The sequence below is a fragment of the Tachypleus tridentatus genome, chromosome 11, assembly GCF_004210375.1.
Source record: "Tachypleus tridentatus isolate NWPU-2018 chromosome 11, ASM421037v1, whole genome shotgun sequence".
Classification (NCBI taxonomy): domain Eukaryota; kingdom Metazoa; phylum Arthropoda; class Merostomata; order Xiphosura; family Limulidae; genus Tachypleus; species Tachypleus tridentatus.
Window position 1 is genome coordinate 98,297,750 of NC_134835.1, and position 14,284 is coordinate 98,312,033.

General features: G+C 31.2%; 1 protein-coding gene across 5 annotated transcripts in view; it reads left to right on the forward strand.

Annotated features, from left to right (window-relative positions):
• Nucleotides 1-12,808, forward strand: part of LOC143232874 (uncharacterized) — a 60,913-nt gene extending 48,105 nt beyond the window's left edge. For all 5 annotated transcript variants that reach the window (XM_076468864.1, XM_076468865.1, XM_076468863.1 and 2 more), the window contains 3 exons: nucleotides 4,145-4,277; nucleotides 10,356-10,470; nucleotides 12,318-12,808. In XM_076468864.1, the coding sequence (XP_076324979.1) occupies nucleotides 4,145-4,277; nucleotides 10,356-10,470; nucleotides 12,318-12,653 (584 nt within the window). In that variant the 3' untranslated portion in view covers nucleotides 12,654-12,808. The remainder of the gene's footprint in view (nucleotides 1-4,144; nucleotides 4,278-10,355; nucleotides 10,471-12,317) is intronic.
• Nucleotides 12,809-14,284: the final 1,476 nt, after the last annotated feature.

Here is a 14,284-nt window from a genome sequence, read left to right on the forward strand (position 1 = left end):
GGATCAGATAGAAGATAAGCAGTACTCAAATTGCACTATTTATACTGACTTGCTTTGTTCTCTGCTGGCCCTGGAATCATTTCATGTCAGTTCACATCCTGTTCTTACTGGTATTCAAAACTGACTGGTCCATTTTTCTTTAACATCAACTACTATCCAGGTTTTCTGGATAGCAGGCCATGTTGGTATTCACAGGAATGCAGCCCCTGACACTGCAGTTAAATCTATCTGCTCTGGCACTGTTAATGCTGTGCCTGTTCTATACATGAACTATGGTCCTGTACTCAAGGCTCTACTCTGTGCCAACTGGCAGTTGACTTGGAATGAGCAATGTGAAAACAAGCTTTTCCAAATAAAACCCTATACTGGACTTTGGCCATCTTGCTTCCATGAGGAACCGAAAGAGGAAGTTGTTTTAACTAGACTTCATATTGGTCACAGTTTTTTAATTCATTGTTTTCTTTTAACTGGGATTGATACACTTGCTGTCGTTATGACTTTCAATAATGGCAACATTTTAAAACGTGTTCTGTCCCAAGGGTTGTCCATAATGTTAGACATTGTTATTGGTGATGATGACACTGTACACCTTGGAAACATTTTAGTTTTTTGCAAGCCATTAATCTTTTTAATGCCATTTAAGTTTTTTAATTTATACATTATATCTTTTTTAATGTGGTTCCCTTTTAAGAATCACAGTCCATCTAGTTCGATTTGAAATTAGAAAATGGCTGTAACGTCAAATAACTCAAAACCAGTACTGGAAAGGACAACTTCAGGTGACTAACGCTGCTGTTTGAATTACCCATTAATCATCCTGGTGAGTTATTATTAAAATTTTGCTACAAGTCTTTTAAAACTTTTATTACTTTTTGAAAATGGCCATAATGTCAAATAACTCAGAACCAGGACTGGAAATACCATCTTCAGGTGATTATAGGCCCAGCATGGTCAAGCACATTAAGGCGTTCGACTCATAATCCAAGGGTTGCGGGTTCGAATCCTGGTTGCACCAAACATGTTTGCCCTTTTAGCTGTGTGGGCATTGGATTGTTACAGTCAATCCTACTATACATTGGTAAAAGAGTAGCCCAAGAGTTGGTTGTGGGTGGTGATGACTATCTGCCTTTACTCTAGTCTTACACTACTAAATTAAGGACAGCTAGCGCATATAGCCCTTTAGTAGCTTTGCGCGAAATTCAAAACAAACAAACAATCTGGTGATTGATGATGGTTTTTGTACTTTATGTTAGTCTTCCTGGTGAGTTATAATAATTACAATTATGTTACAGAAAGTTCTTTACAACTTGTATTACTGTAGTTTTTTCTTACTGCTGTAGACTAGATGTAAACATTGGTTTTATGCTATTTATGTTTTTTTTTAACTTAGTTTTGTTTTACCTTAATTTCCTTTTATGAATTTTACTAAATTTACATTAATTTCAACTTTTTACCAGATGTTTAGTGCAGATAGCCTAGCTGCTTTATGCCATAAAACATCAAATCAACCAACCAACTCTCTGTCTGCTCCTTTTCACTTTTCTCTTACTTTTCTTAGAGGGTTTATAATAACCTATGGTGCAATGATAATATTCCTGTCATTTTTAGAGAGACTTGCCATGGTCTATGCCACTTGACTCAGATGTCACAGTGGAAGCTGAATCAGTCTAACTGGCCCTTTTTTCACTGCCCTCTTGGAACTTGATTTTGCCATTCTCTGTAAGCCATCTATAGATGACTGCATGGCAGCATTGACTGGCTGTGTTGTCTAAGCAGCTAATCAGTGATTCAGTGGTTGCACACCCTCTAAATTTTCTGTGTTCACAGCTGAATTTTATGCTATTTCTCTTGACCTAGATCATGTAGAAGCTATTCAGTACATTAACTGTACAATTTATACCAACTTGCTTAGCTCTCTGCTGACTGTGGAATTGCTTCATGTTAGTTTTTAACCTGTTCTTGCAAATATTCAAAAGTAACTAGCTCATTTCTGTTTTCTGAATAATATGAAAGTTAATAATGTACATAATTATGCGAATGAGGTTAAAAATCTTTAACAAGTAAAGTTTGATATTCCAAAGCAAACAGTGTTTCTCACATTACCATATGCAGGTAAACTTATATTAACTATAAGAAATAAATTGCGTGAACTCTTTTTATAAAATTCGTCCACAAGTTGATTTTTAGAGTAGTTTCTGAATTTGAGAAAAAGAGTACAACTTTTTATTCAGGTATAAGGACAGAATTCCACACTTAAAAACATCTATAGCAGTATACAGATTTAAATCTTTTAGATAATCTTGGGTATGATGATTGGAAACATGCTCATTTATGACCACTAATGAATCAAGTATACAAGATACTGTGAGTTATACATTGTATGTTTAAAATTTTCACAATAAGACAGGGTGAGGAGAGTTTATCTCTAAAAGAGATACTATTGATTAACAAACTACCAATGTATCACACTCTTTTTATCCTTACCCAAAAGAGTGTAACTTCAATACTGAAAGATATATTCCTTCTGTAAACATCCCCCTTGGTGGGCTCAACAGATAGCCCAAAGTGACTTTGCTATAGGGTCATTCCATGTCAAATCATCCAGAAAATTTTTCAGGTGACCCCCTCAGAATGCAAGGCAGTAGTGCTTGCCACTATGTTCTAAGTCAAAGTGATCTCAACATAATCAAACTCGAATTTCAGAAGTTTATTCAAGCTGTTTGAACAAAGCAATTTTTATTTGATGTTGTTAAGGGTAATTTATCACTAAAGCAGTTTTTTTAAACATTTCATTGTCATGATTATTATAGTTTGGTGGGACTATAATCTTTCTCAGTTATCCCCTGTTGTAGCACTGTGCTTTTTATGTCTGATTTACCTTTGTATTTATTATATTATGAATCTTAAACTCAGCCATATTTGCATAACTGTAATGCATACACAATATATTTGCATTGCCTTGTGATCTAACTAGTTATACCAATAAACTTGTTCAGAAATGAATTAATTCTTTCTTGTTTCTTACAAGTTCATTATTTAACATTGTGAAAGGATGGTTAGAATATTTCAGTGGGATTCATAAAATTCTGACAGATATTTTTCAAAATTGTATGGATATATTTGCACATAGTAAAACACCTGAACTGAAATGTTTTTTTTAATAAAAAATGTATGGTCAAAGGATACTTTAAAAAATTATAATGTAAAAAGTAGGTTGAACACCATCCTGATTTTTTTTGTAGATCATATTTAGAGATGTAAGAATATATGGTCAAAATCTGAAAAGGCTGAATAACTGGTGACATGGTCAAACTGTGGCCTGAAATATGGCTATTTTTAATTAAATCATAAGTTGAATGCAACTAAATTTTTTTACAGGAGATCTAATATATTTTTAATTACAACAATTGCTGATATGTTAAAGGAAATTAGAAAACAAAATTCAGCTTTGTATCATATTAAGTCGTAGAGCTATGTCTTATTACATAAACCAATGTTTTTTACAATTTTGGGTTTTTTACTGCCTCACTATGCAAATCCTAAGAAAGATAAACTTGGTTTGAGCCCATTTTTGAATTCTGTGAGATTACTTCAGTCAGTATAGCAAATTTCAGCCTTCTACCACCATTACTCTTGCAGCTTTAAGCAGCCTAAGTCGCCCGAAAAAGAATTTGTCAAAAATAAAAAAAAAAATGAACTAAATTTTACAGGGCTGTAAATCAGAAACTATTAGAGATATTGATCTAATCTTTTGCGATGTTTCATTATATGGGTAGATGAGCACGTGAATTTTTTCAAGGCATTCTGTGGGGGTCACCTGTAGTTCCCTGGTTATTTGACATGGAATGACCCTATAAGAAAATGCACTCTGTAGATATCCATATTCAAAATTCATTATTTAAAGCTAACATGTAAAAGGATGAATTTCTAATCTCTGATAGGTACTTTTTCTTATAGACTCAGTACCTATCAAATCCTTCTTTTATGATATTCTAGTCTTTTTTCCCATAGGAATTTTATTAGTCTCGGAGCGTTCATGAACGTTTGCAAGAAGCATTCAAGAACAGTAAATGAGAAAGCTATTTCAGTTATGCATTTATGTAATATGTGCTCAGTTTTTATTTATTACATTAAAATTTCACAGAAGCAAAAATAAAAATGATAGCAGAATTAGCCAACCACCTGTCTTCAGTCGTTAATGAAACGGATCAACTTCGATATAGACTTCAGCAACCTCTTTCAACTGATGCTGTTAATATTCATGTGTCATATCACAAGTATGTATAAAATATTTGTTGTAAATAGTAATAGATTAGTCATACCATGGCTATAGAAATTGTAGTAAATTAAACTATTTTTGTTATCTATAAATTTATTAATTTTTTCAATCATCTACTACTGTATTATAAATGATTTTGAATTGCATTTTGTTTTTTGCTTTTTTTTTGTAAATTCCTTCTGTTTTTGTTGAATATATAATGAGATTTTACTGCTGAGATACTATTATAGATTTTAGGTTGTTGAAATTGGATAAACAATGTTCTGTCGCTGACATTATTAACAAGTACAAGGTTAAGTACTGGATATGACTCTCCAGTGGGGAAGTATCCATCAAGAAACTTTGCGAGCTCATCTATGTGCATGGCAATTGCTTCAGTTCTCCGGATACAGAAATGTCTCCAATTTCAGACACATTTTTGATCTTACTTACACAGTTGTCCAGCAGGGGAATGTTTGCGAAGTTATCGTTCTCTGTTCGTTGTTTCCATAACGGTAGCTTTTATGAAAAGCCTTCAGGTTTTCTTCCGCTTCGATGATGTTTACTCCACTGCCCTGCATCTGTTGATTGAGATAATTGAGAGCATTGAAGATATCAGCCATGTATGCCAAAATGAGAATGAACCTAGATTTTTCGAAGCAATCTGCATGACATTGTTGGTGCTCTCGCAAAAACAGGGCTAATTCCACACGCATGGCAAAAACACGATTCAGTACCTTTCTTTGGGATAACTATCGAACATTTGAATGGTACAGAAGTACCTCGAATTCAGAGGCCATTTCATTACACAGCTCTTTGAAGATGTGGTGTTTCAGGACACTATTTTGCACAAAGTTCTCACATTCCACTACAATTTTAAATACTTCTGTCAGTTTTGAAGGCAAGTTTTTGTTGCCAATGCATGCCTGTGCAGAACACAGTGCATTACAATTGTGTGTGGTGCATAGGCTTTCACCAGCGCACCAAGACCAGAGTTTCGTCCCAGCATGATTGGAGCTCCGTCCGAACAAACTGCAGAAACCATATCTCACGAAAGATCATTGTCTCTGAAAAAGTAATCCACAAGTTTCTTCACGTTGCCTGCCTTAGTTGTTGTTGTAAGAGGCTTACAAAATAAAAAATCTTTTTTTATCTCGTCGTTCTTCACATGACGCACGAATACAACAAGCTGGCTTAGATTGAAAACTTTGGTGGTCTCGTCGATTTGAAGGCTGAATTTTGCTGGGCTTGAAATCATATCTGGAACTACTTGAGCCAAGATGTCATCGCTCATGTCATCTATTCTGCTGCTGATGGTGTCATTTGAAAGAGGAATTTGGGATAACTTATTTTCAGCAGCTTTTCCCAGCATGATATTCGCCATCTTTAATGCAGCTGGTTTTATGAGTGCTTCACCAATGGTGTGTGGTTTGTCTTGCTTTTTAATCAAGTATGCAACTTTATATGATGCTGTGAGGATCGGTTTATCGATGGGTACAAAGCCGAGAACAGGCAAAGTAGCCTTTTAATTGAACCTGGCTCTCTTTACCTTGAATTCAGCAAGGGTTGTGTTCTTGTATTTCCCATCTCCATGCAGCTTTAGGGAGTGTTCTCTTTGTTTTGCTGATGCTAGACTAGAATTGCTCAACTTGGCATCGCAAATCATGCATTGAGGATGCTGACTCCCATCATGTTCCATTATACACGTGAATCCATATTGTACATATTCGTTCCTTCACTTTCTGCTCGACATAGTTAGTATAAAGGGATTGAAAGATTAGGAAAAAAATCACAAATGACACATGATTACTACAGTCACAAGTTGACTGCTAAGCACATGAAGTTCTCTGCAGCACAAGTGATGTGACTTGATCAGCCACAACCAATGATGGCCAAGTGGAGCATAATATCACAAATCATATGAGTGGATTGAACGGAACAGACACACACACACACAGTGTGTGTCTTGACCTCCACTGAACCCCTTTGCATGAATGCTGTAGAAATGTCCTTGAGAAATATAAGGTTCTATTTGTTGACAAAACTAGTTAGGAGTGTGCAAGAGAAGGGAGAAGACAGCAATACATAACTTTACATGTTATTTTCTGTAGACATACAAGCTGTTTAAACTTAAAGTAAATGAAAATTAATAATTGACTCATTTTTTGGAAAACGTAACCTGATGATCAAACAACACACAAACTTGATAATAAGAAGCATTTATGAATTGTTTCAAAACCATCAAAATTTTATCATCAGTAATCTACAAGTACAAAACAAGCAATATTTGTAATTATAACAGAAGTACATTACATAAGAGCGAACAATTTGAATATTCAAATATAAGTTAAGAAAATAAATATGTGGTAGAAATGAAATAGTTCAAATTTAGTGAAGACTGCATAGTATTTAGGAAGGGAAGAATAGTTTTTATGTATGTAGTTTCTTTTACAAGAGGTTCTGTGTCATGTTTTGTCTGTTGAGAGTTCTTTAAAGTTAAATACAGAAATCAAATGTTCTGTTTCTGTATTGTACTGATAGGTAGCTGAGTTGGGAGGGTTTGTAACCTTCCTTCCTTTAGATTACTGATGATGGAATTTTAGTCATTCCAAAATGTTTAATAAATGCTTCCTATTATCATGTTTTGTTTTGTTATAAACCAAAATTAATAGTAAATTGAAATTAATTTTCAATTTGCAGGAATCACTAATGGCCTTATTATGAATATAGCAAATGTGAATACACAAACACATAAGAGTTTTACAGAACATTCTTTACTTATGTTTTTCAATATATTTGGACATGTTTCTTAACTTGAAGATAGTTACAAAGTCTGCAAAACAAAGATGTAATTCAAGTTAGAAGTTAAAGTTCCTGCTGATGTTACAGAAAAATAGGTGCCTATAACATGCATGTGTGGAATTCATTTAGACTGTTAGATATGCTGATGAAACCATTTTAGTTTTTGTAATAGTATTTCAAAAAAATTGTGTAGACTGCCTGGTCTATGACAAGAACAGGATGTTACAAACTTAGATTTTGCTATGTCTAGACTTTGTACAAAAACTGAAGATCTTGGAGAGACTTGTTGAACTAACATTTGTATTCAACAAGTAGAACATCTGACAAGTTATTCTGAAGTTTCATTTGAATAATCCATTGCTGCTATACCATCCTGGAAAGGGTTCTTGTATTATGAAGATAATAAAATAATGGTAGATGTTGTATATAGTGTAACACAAATTAATGTCTTCTGATAAGTCAAAATGCAAAAGAAGTAGAGTATTCTATAAAATAAAATTCTACAACTGTAAATAAGAACAAATGTGGTTCAGTATCACCTCTTTCCATTTTCCCTTTTTATTTTAAACTTTATGGGGTTCAACTTCAGTCAGGGCTGCTGAAATTGAAATAAAATGTAATATAATAAATTCCTTAAATGGATGAAAATAACTTTGATAACTTACAGACATGAGAAAACAATATTTTGTTAAGATACATAATATTCTGCATTACAAATATATTTTATATCATTCCTTTTGCATCACTGATATAAAACACACCTGAAAGAAAAGTAAAATTTTCATCTTCAATTAATTTTAAAGCTAAAATATTTTTAATTTGTATATTACAGTTATCTTGTATATCTTCTAATTAAAGATTTAAAAATGTATATAAATTACTGATTTTTTTCAAAATTAAAGTTACTTTCAGTTGTTTTATTACCATGAAAGGAAAGTCTAGAATTTGTCCAGGGATACATTAAGTCTTTGTTTCATTGTGTATGTATTGTACTGGCCTTAGAATTTCCACAGTTGGAGAATTCTCCTCTGCATGTGGAATTACAGGTACTAAAAAAGTAACAATTTTTTAAAGCATGAAAACAGCTATTCAGATATTGCTGAGTAACTGTAAGCTGCTGTTTCATAGTATAGACTAGTGTGAACTAAAAGTTAGTGGAAGTCTTTTAAAAATTACCTCTTTATACTTTAATTCTCTGGAAATGAAGAAAAAATTATCTATAGGTTACTACTGGCTTTCATGCTACAGAGTTCTTCCTCTTTTCTACAGTTGTTTTCTTTCATTATCAGACTCCACTTGCATTAATTACTGACTGAATATCTTCTTTAAGTGTGTCATTTGAAAGAATATAGATTCTGAATTTTATGTTTTTTCTGGCTTTTCTATAAATTTATTTTTTTGACTTCTCATTGAATGGCCCATGTTCTGTAACTGAAAAATAGTTATTTTAAATATGGTGGTATTATTATTTTTGTTTGAAGAATTGTTTGTTGGTGTACATGAAGTAAGTAATAGCTTCTAAATACCTATCAAGGAAATCTACCTGCACAACTTATCACTTTTCTTTTATATAATGATTTAATGTTTCTTTGAACAATATGAAACATATCAATGCCATATTCTTTGGAAATTTTTTAATCTTACATCTGGACAAATTAAATTCATCATATGTTAGTAAGGTTATAAAGCACTTCATATTTGTTTGATATGTAATTATGGGTGTTGTATATGTTCAGTATCTCTCAAAACAAAGAAACTAGAGTAAAATTATTCATTGTGCAGTAAAGTAGTTTGTTTATATTATGCATTTCCTCTTAGTTTTCATTTCTGTGGCAAATAGATCAGGCTTACATAAGAAAAATATTCAAATTCCTCTCCATAATTATATTAAAATGAAAACTTTCAAGTCCAGTTACTTGTACATAGAAAAAAGTATTTTAACATAAGTTGGATTTTCTTGTTTTCATATTTAGTGTTTGAAAAATTAGATTGGTATATTACTGTTCAGACCTGGAAAGTGAAAATAAAATTTTGAAAAGATTTATTATACCAAATGGTATTAAGAAGCATTATTTATGGTTTTAAACAAATAACTTGGTTGTATTTCAAAAGTAGTGTCTTGAAGTGTTAGGGAATTAACTGAATTGATAAGAACTTTCTACATTGTTAGTAATTGTTTACAATATTTTTTAAAACTGTTCTAGAAGAAATTAGAGCAAGCAACAATAATGTGGCATTACTAAATATTTTTAGAACTAATTTTGATAAAAGAATGATGTAATATAACAGTAGAAATGCAATTTTTCTATGTGAGATACTGAACAAATTGTGATAATTAAAATTGCCTGAAAGATAGGTATTGGAGCATTACATCAATAACAGTTCTGTAATTTGATAAGTAAAGACTAATAAATATGAGAATTTATTGCTGAATGTCTACCTTTATTTACAATATCATATATTTTTAATATTCAATATCTTTAATCATATATTGAAGGTTTCATACTATATACTATATATTGCTATATATTTCTCATCTGATTGACATTTTTGTAATTTTATAACTTTAAGACAGTCATTTTTTATGTAATTTAAAAAAAATAGGCATTCACAACTTCTGTATTCAATAAAACTTTTAATAGATTTTCTTTGATTTCAAGTTTATTATGTCACACTTTGTTATCAGATATTTGTGGTTTGTATTGTGTCTAACCTTGACTATTATTGATAGTAGATCTTTTTTGCATTTTTTGAAATCTTGATAAGAGAAATGAATTGTATTTTTTATGTCATACACTTTTATGATTCTTTTTCAAGCCAGAAATAAAATAAGTAAAAATCTCCAAGACTTTTTTTTTTTTTGACCAATTTACTTCTGACTACTTAACTATTATGGAAAAAGTGTTACAAAAGTTGTCAATTTTAATGTTATGGAATTCAATACATGTGGGTGACTGTAGTACCTCATATTTTCTAGTCAATTTTGCTATTATCATGAAAAATTTTGAAAATGTTATGAAAAATTAAGTTACCTAAGCCAGGTACAAATGTGTTTGAATCTGTCTGCATTGGTATTGGATTTCACTGAAATAAATGTTATGGATTTTTCTTATACTTTTAGTTTTATTAGTTATAAAACTAGATTTCTACATCTAGGATTTTTAAATGATATTGGTAATTTATGTTTTACTTTTGATGAATATATCTATTGGTCAGATTTTAGTACTGCAAATTAATGATGTTTTTTTATTTGTTTTCTGTTAAGCTTTTTCATACTACTTTAAATATTTTCCAGATCAGTTGTAGAGTTCTTTTACACTGCTCTATCTTTTCTAAATGAATTAGAAAAACACTTATCTGACATTTTGTGGATTAGTAAAGTTGATTGGGAAGCAACACTCTCTCAACAAGTAAGTTTTGATATCATTTTCAAAATCAGAAAACTATAAGCCAGTTTTACTTAAATCACTTTTCTTTCAATAAATTGGTATGTATTTTTTATGACTGGGATACTAAAAAACTGTAATTATATTACTTACATATTTTGTTATACTTGCATGTGGTATCAATTAGAACAAAGAGTTTTCTCACTAAAAGAAAAACAGGTACATACAATTTATTTTTGTTACAGTGATCTAGATGTATTATCAAAAGAGTTAAATTTAAGGACGTAACCTGTTAGTTGTTATAAATAACTTTGGACATCACCATAAATATAACCAACATTATTAAACATAATTTGTGATTTTATTGTTAATTTCAAAAGGAATTATTTAAATAAATTCTGAGCCTTCATTACTCTGAATCATTTGGCATTTCTTTGCTTGAAGTTTTCCATTTTATTTGATCTTTTAGGTTTGCCAAGAATTAAACATTTATACATTAATATTTCTAAATTAAAATGTACATTTCTAGCCTTCAAGCTTTTTACTTTATTGAGATATAAACAAATAAATGACATCCATATGTCTTGCCCCTCCTATCAGACAATGTCAATAATTGTCTGACATTTGCTACTGAATTTTTATAACCAGTAGAAAGGAATGATTTTTACTTTTCTACAATGCTATATTACTCAGCTAAAAGGTTTTGACAAATTTGGTATCAAGTTCTTTGTTTACCATTGTGTAAGTACAGCTTGACAAGGTTAACAGAATTTACTATCACCTTTGTAGCTTATTTAGGAAGCCAATTGTACAGTAGTAGCCTTAGCACATTCTTTTTCCTTTTGATTGATAATATTTTTTATTATAAAATATATACTGTAATTTTAAAATATTTCTGAGACAACAACAGTGTTACAAAAAAGGCAGCTTTGAAACACAAGATTCCAGGAGTAAGTATTAAATTAGTTGTTTTCTTTACGAATGTTTTATTAGCATTTATTAAAGAAGGAAGTAAAAGTATAAAATGAGAAATGTATTAGGGTATATAAGAAAACTTAAATGAAAAAATTCTTTATGAGAATGCACTTAAGCTGTTTCAATACTGTGTTTACAGTAACTTAAATTAAGCTCTCACCAGGTGATTTATTACTTTGTTACTCTAGCTTGGTAGTTAGACAAGGTTTAGAAACCAATAAAACAATAAAATTACATGCAAGGGTTTATGGGAAAGATAGAGGCATGAAATTATTAAGATAAACAATTGTAGCTGTCTGTTACAGTTTATAGTCATTATAAGGAGAAATGTACTTTTGATTTCATTTCATATTTTGCAACTTTTCCTACAGATGATCTTGCTACTGTTAGGGTAGAGAAAATAAGGATGTAAATAAAATGTAAAATTTATTTAAAGAAAACAACAATGACTTGATATTCATTTAGGAGATTTTAGAGGGTATGTAACTTATGTTTGACAACTGTAAGATGAAAAGTGTTTTTATGCTTAGCACAGAAATCACTTTACACTTAAACTAGTCCAGATATGAATCAATAGACAAATCTTTAATAGAAATACTTTATTAAAATTTTTTATTTTTTGTATGAATCATACTTCTATATTTCACTAAATGCTTACCAAATTTTGTGACGATGCACCAAGAAAATTCAGAATTATAGTAAACATTAATTTTTCAGTATGAGCTTGATCCAGTGGACCTATGCAAATAAATTGAGACAGTGTGGATATTACCAAATTCAGTTTTTTTTAATTGGAGGAAGGCAAGTTTATACAAGAGGTTTTCTATAAATTTATATATCATACATTAGTTACAGAAGTGTAGAGGTTAGCTTCAATTAGTTATTATTTTTTACAGGCTGATGCACAGTTCATCACACAAAAACAGTGGGCTCAAATACAGATTGCTGTCCATGCTGTCAATTTGTTTCGTTCAGCTCTTTTTGGTCTTTATAAAAAGAAGGTAGAAGAATCAACAGATGTTACAGCTAATATAGAAGGATCTACAGATGTCACAGCTGATATAGAAGAATCAACAGATGTCAGAGCTAAAGTAGAAGGATCAACAGATGTCACAGCTAAAGTAGAAGAATCAACAGATGTCACAGCTAAAGTAGAAGGATCAACAGATGTTACAGCTCAGTCAAAGCTAACAGACAACTTGGAGCTGGAGAACGATGTGTTTTGGGACTGAATATTATTGCACTTACCAATGTATAATGCATTAATTTTTTTAATGGACATTTTTAGTACATTGATAAAATTAATTTTATAGATTAGTATATGGGAAAGATATTAGAAATGCTGGCATATAATTTTCAAAAAATTAATAAATTTTATGAAAAATCATGACTTTGTTGTTCATCTCACATTTGTAACAACATAAGTATTAAACAGGTATTAATGAAAAAAATATTGCTAAATAAAACAGATATGTAGATTAGCTGCTGAAATTTAAAAGAAGAAACCAACTGAGACAGGAATGGAAGTGCACATATCACTTAATCAAGATAGTGATCAAATAGCAGACTAAGCCATCCTGACAATAAAATTCTTACAATACTGCCTTTACCACTTTGTTCATTGAAAACTTGGTGTTTGAATAAAATTTCAGCTTTCATCATTATAACTTTCCTTTAGTTAATTTTAGAATATTACTGTTATGACTATTTCTCAATAGAGTAGCAATTTATAACTTCAAATTCTGGTTATATTTCTTTTGCCAATCCAGGAATGTAAGTATTTAATTCTCCATACAAAGTTGAGATGGCTTACTATGCTTTGTGCTCATTAGCTAGATCAGGTGATATGTCCACTTTCATCTCTAACTTGTTTGGTTTGTTTTTCATGTTGAGTATCTATCCCTACATGGTTTTCTTAATTTAGTATAATTTTTCTTAATACTTGTTTATATACTTTTTTATAACATGGTAGAGTATATTTCTAAAGCTTTATAAATTTTTTCAGAGATGAATAATAAAATAGGTAGTCAAAGACCATGCAGATCGTTTTACTCTGTCAAATGATTATGAAATTATAGTTACTGCTAGAGCTAGGACTGTTGAAGAGAGATGATGATGAATAAAAATAAGAAATCTCAGGTTTGGCTCTTGGCCAGTTTTTGACCTCAAATGGCTCTGAATAGTTGTAAAGTAGCATATAGACAAGAGATAAAGCTTTCGGGCATGGTGATTCTCTCTCACACAAAATTAGTTATGCTCTTGTATGCAAACTTCTTCCTTGTGCATGACACATCTTCTGCTTCTTCATCCCCTTCACTCAAGCATTGGAATGAGGTTATTCCAACATGACTCATGTAAATCATTATGTATCACCTCACCACCAAAGGATCATGTGATGCATGTGACTCCTTCTATGCACCTCTACCAAATCAGCACATCTTGTTTGGCAGTATTTATATTCAGACATGTTTCTTTTCTGTTCTAATTTTAGTTTAAGATAGCTGTTTTTCTAAGTGGTTATAATTTCTAACATACCCAGTTTTTTTTTTAATTACGTTAATTTTACGTAATTATAGTTACTTTTTTTTAAACTAAATTCTCTTTTGTCAACTATTGAAGAATGAATTTTGCAGTCTGTCACTGCTTTGAGGGTCTCAGTTTTGGTGGATACTTTATCACAAGCTTCGGGTGCTGGCTATCCAACATTTATTCACAAAGATATTAAACATTACATGAATCAGTCTCAATCTCCAGACATTGATTCACTTCCTCTTGAACCTGAGCAGGCTGAAGACAACTTTAATCACCTGTTTCAACTACCTGAATTTGCAATGCCTTCCAGTATCTTTCATAATTATTATGT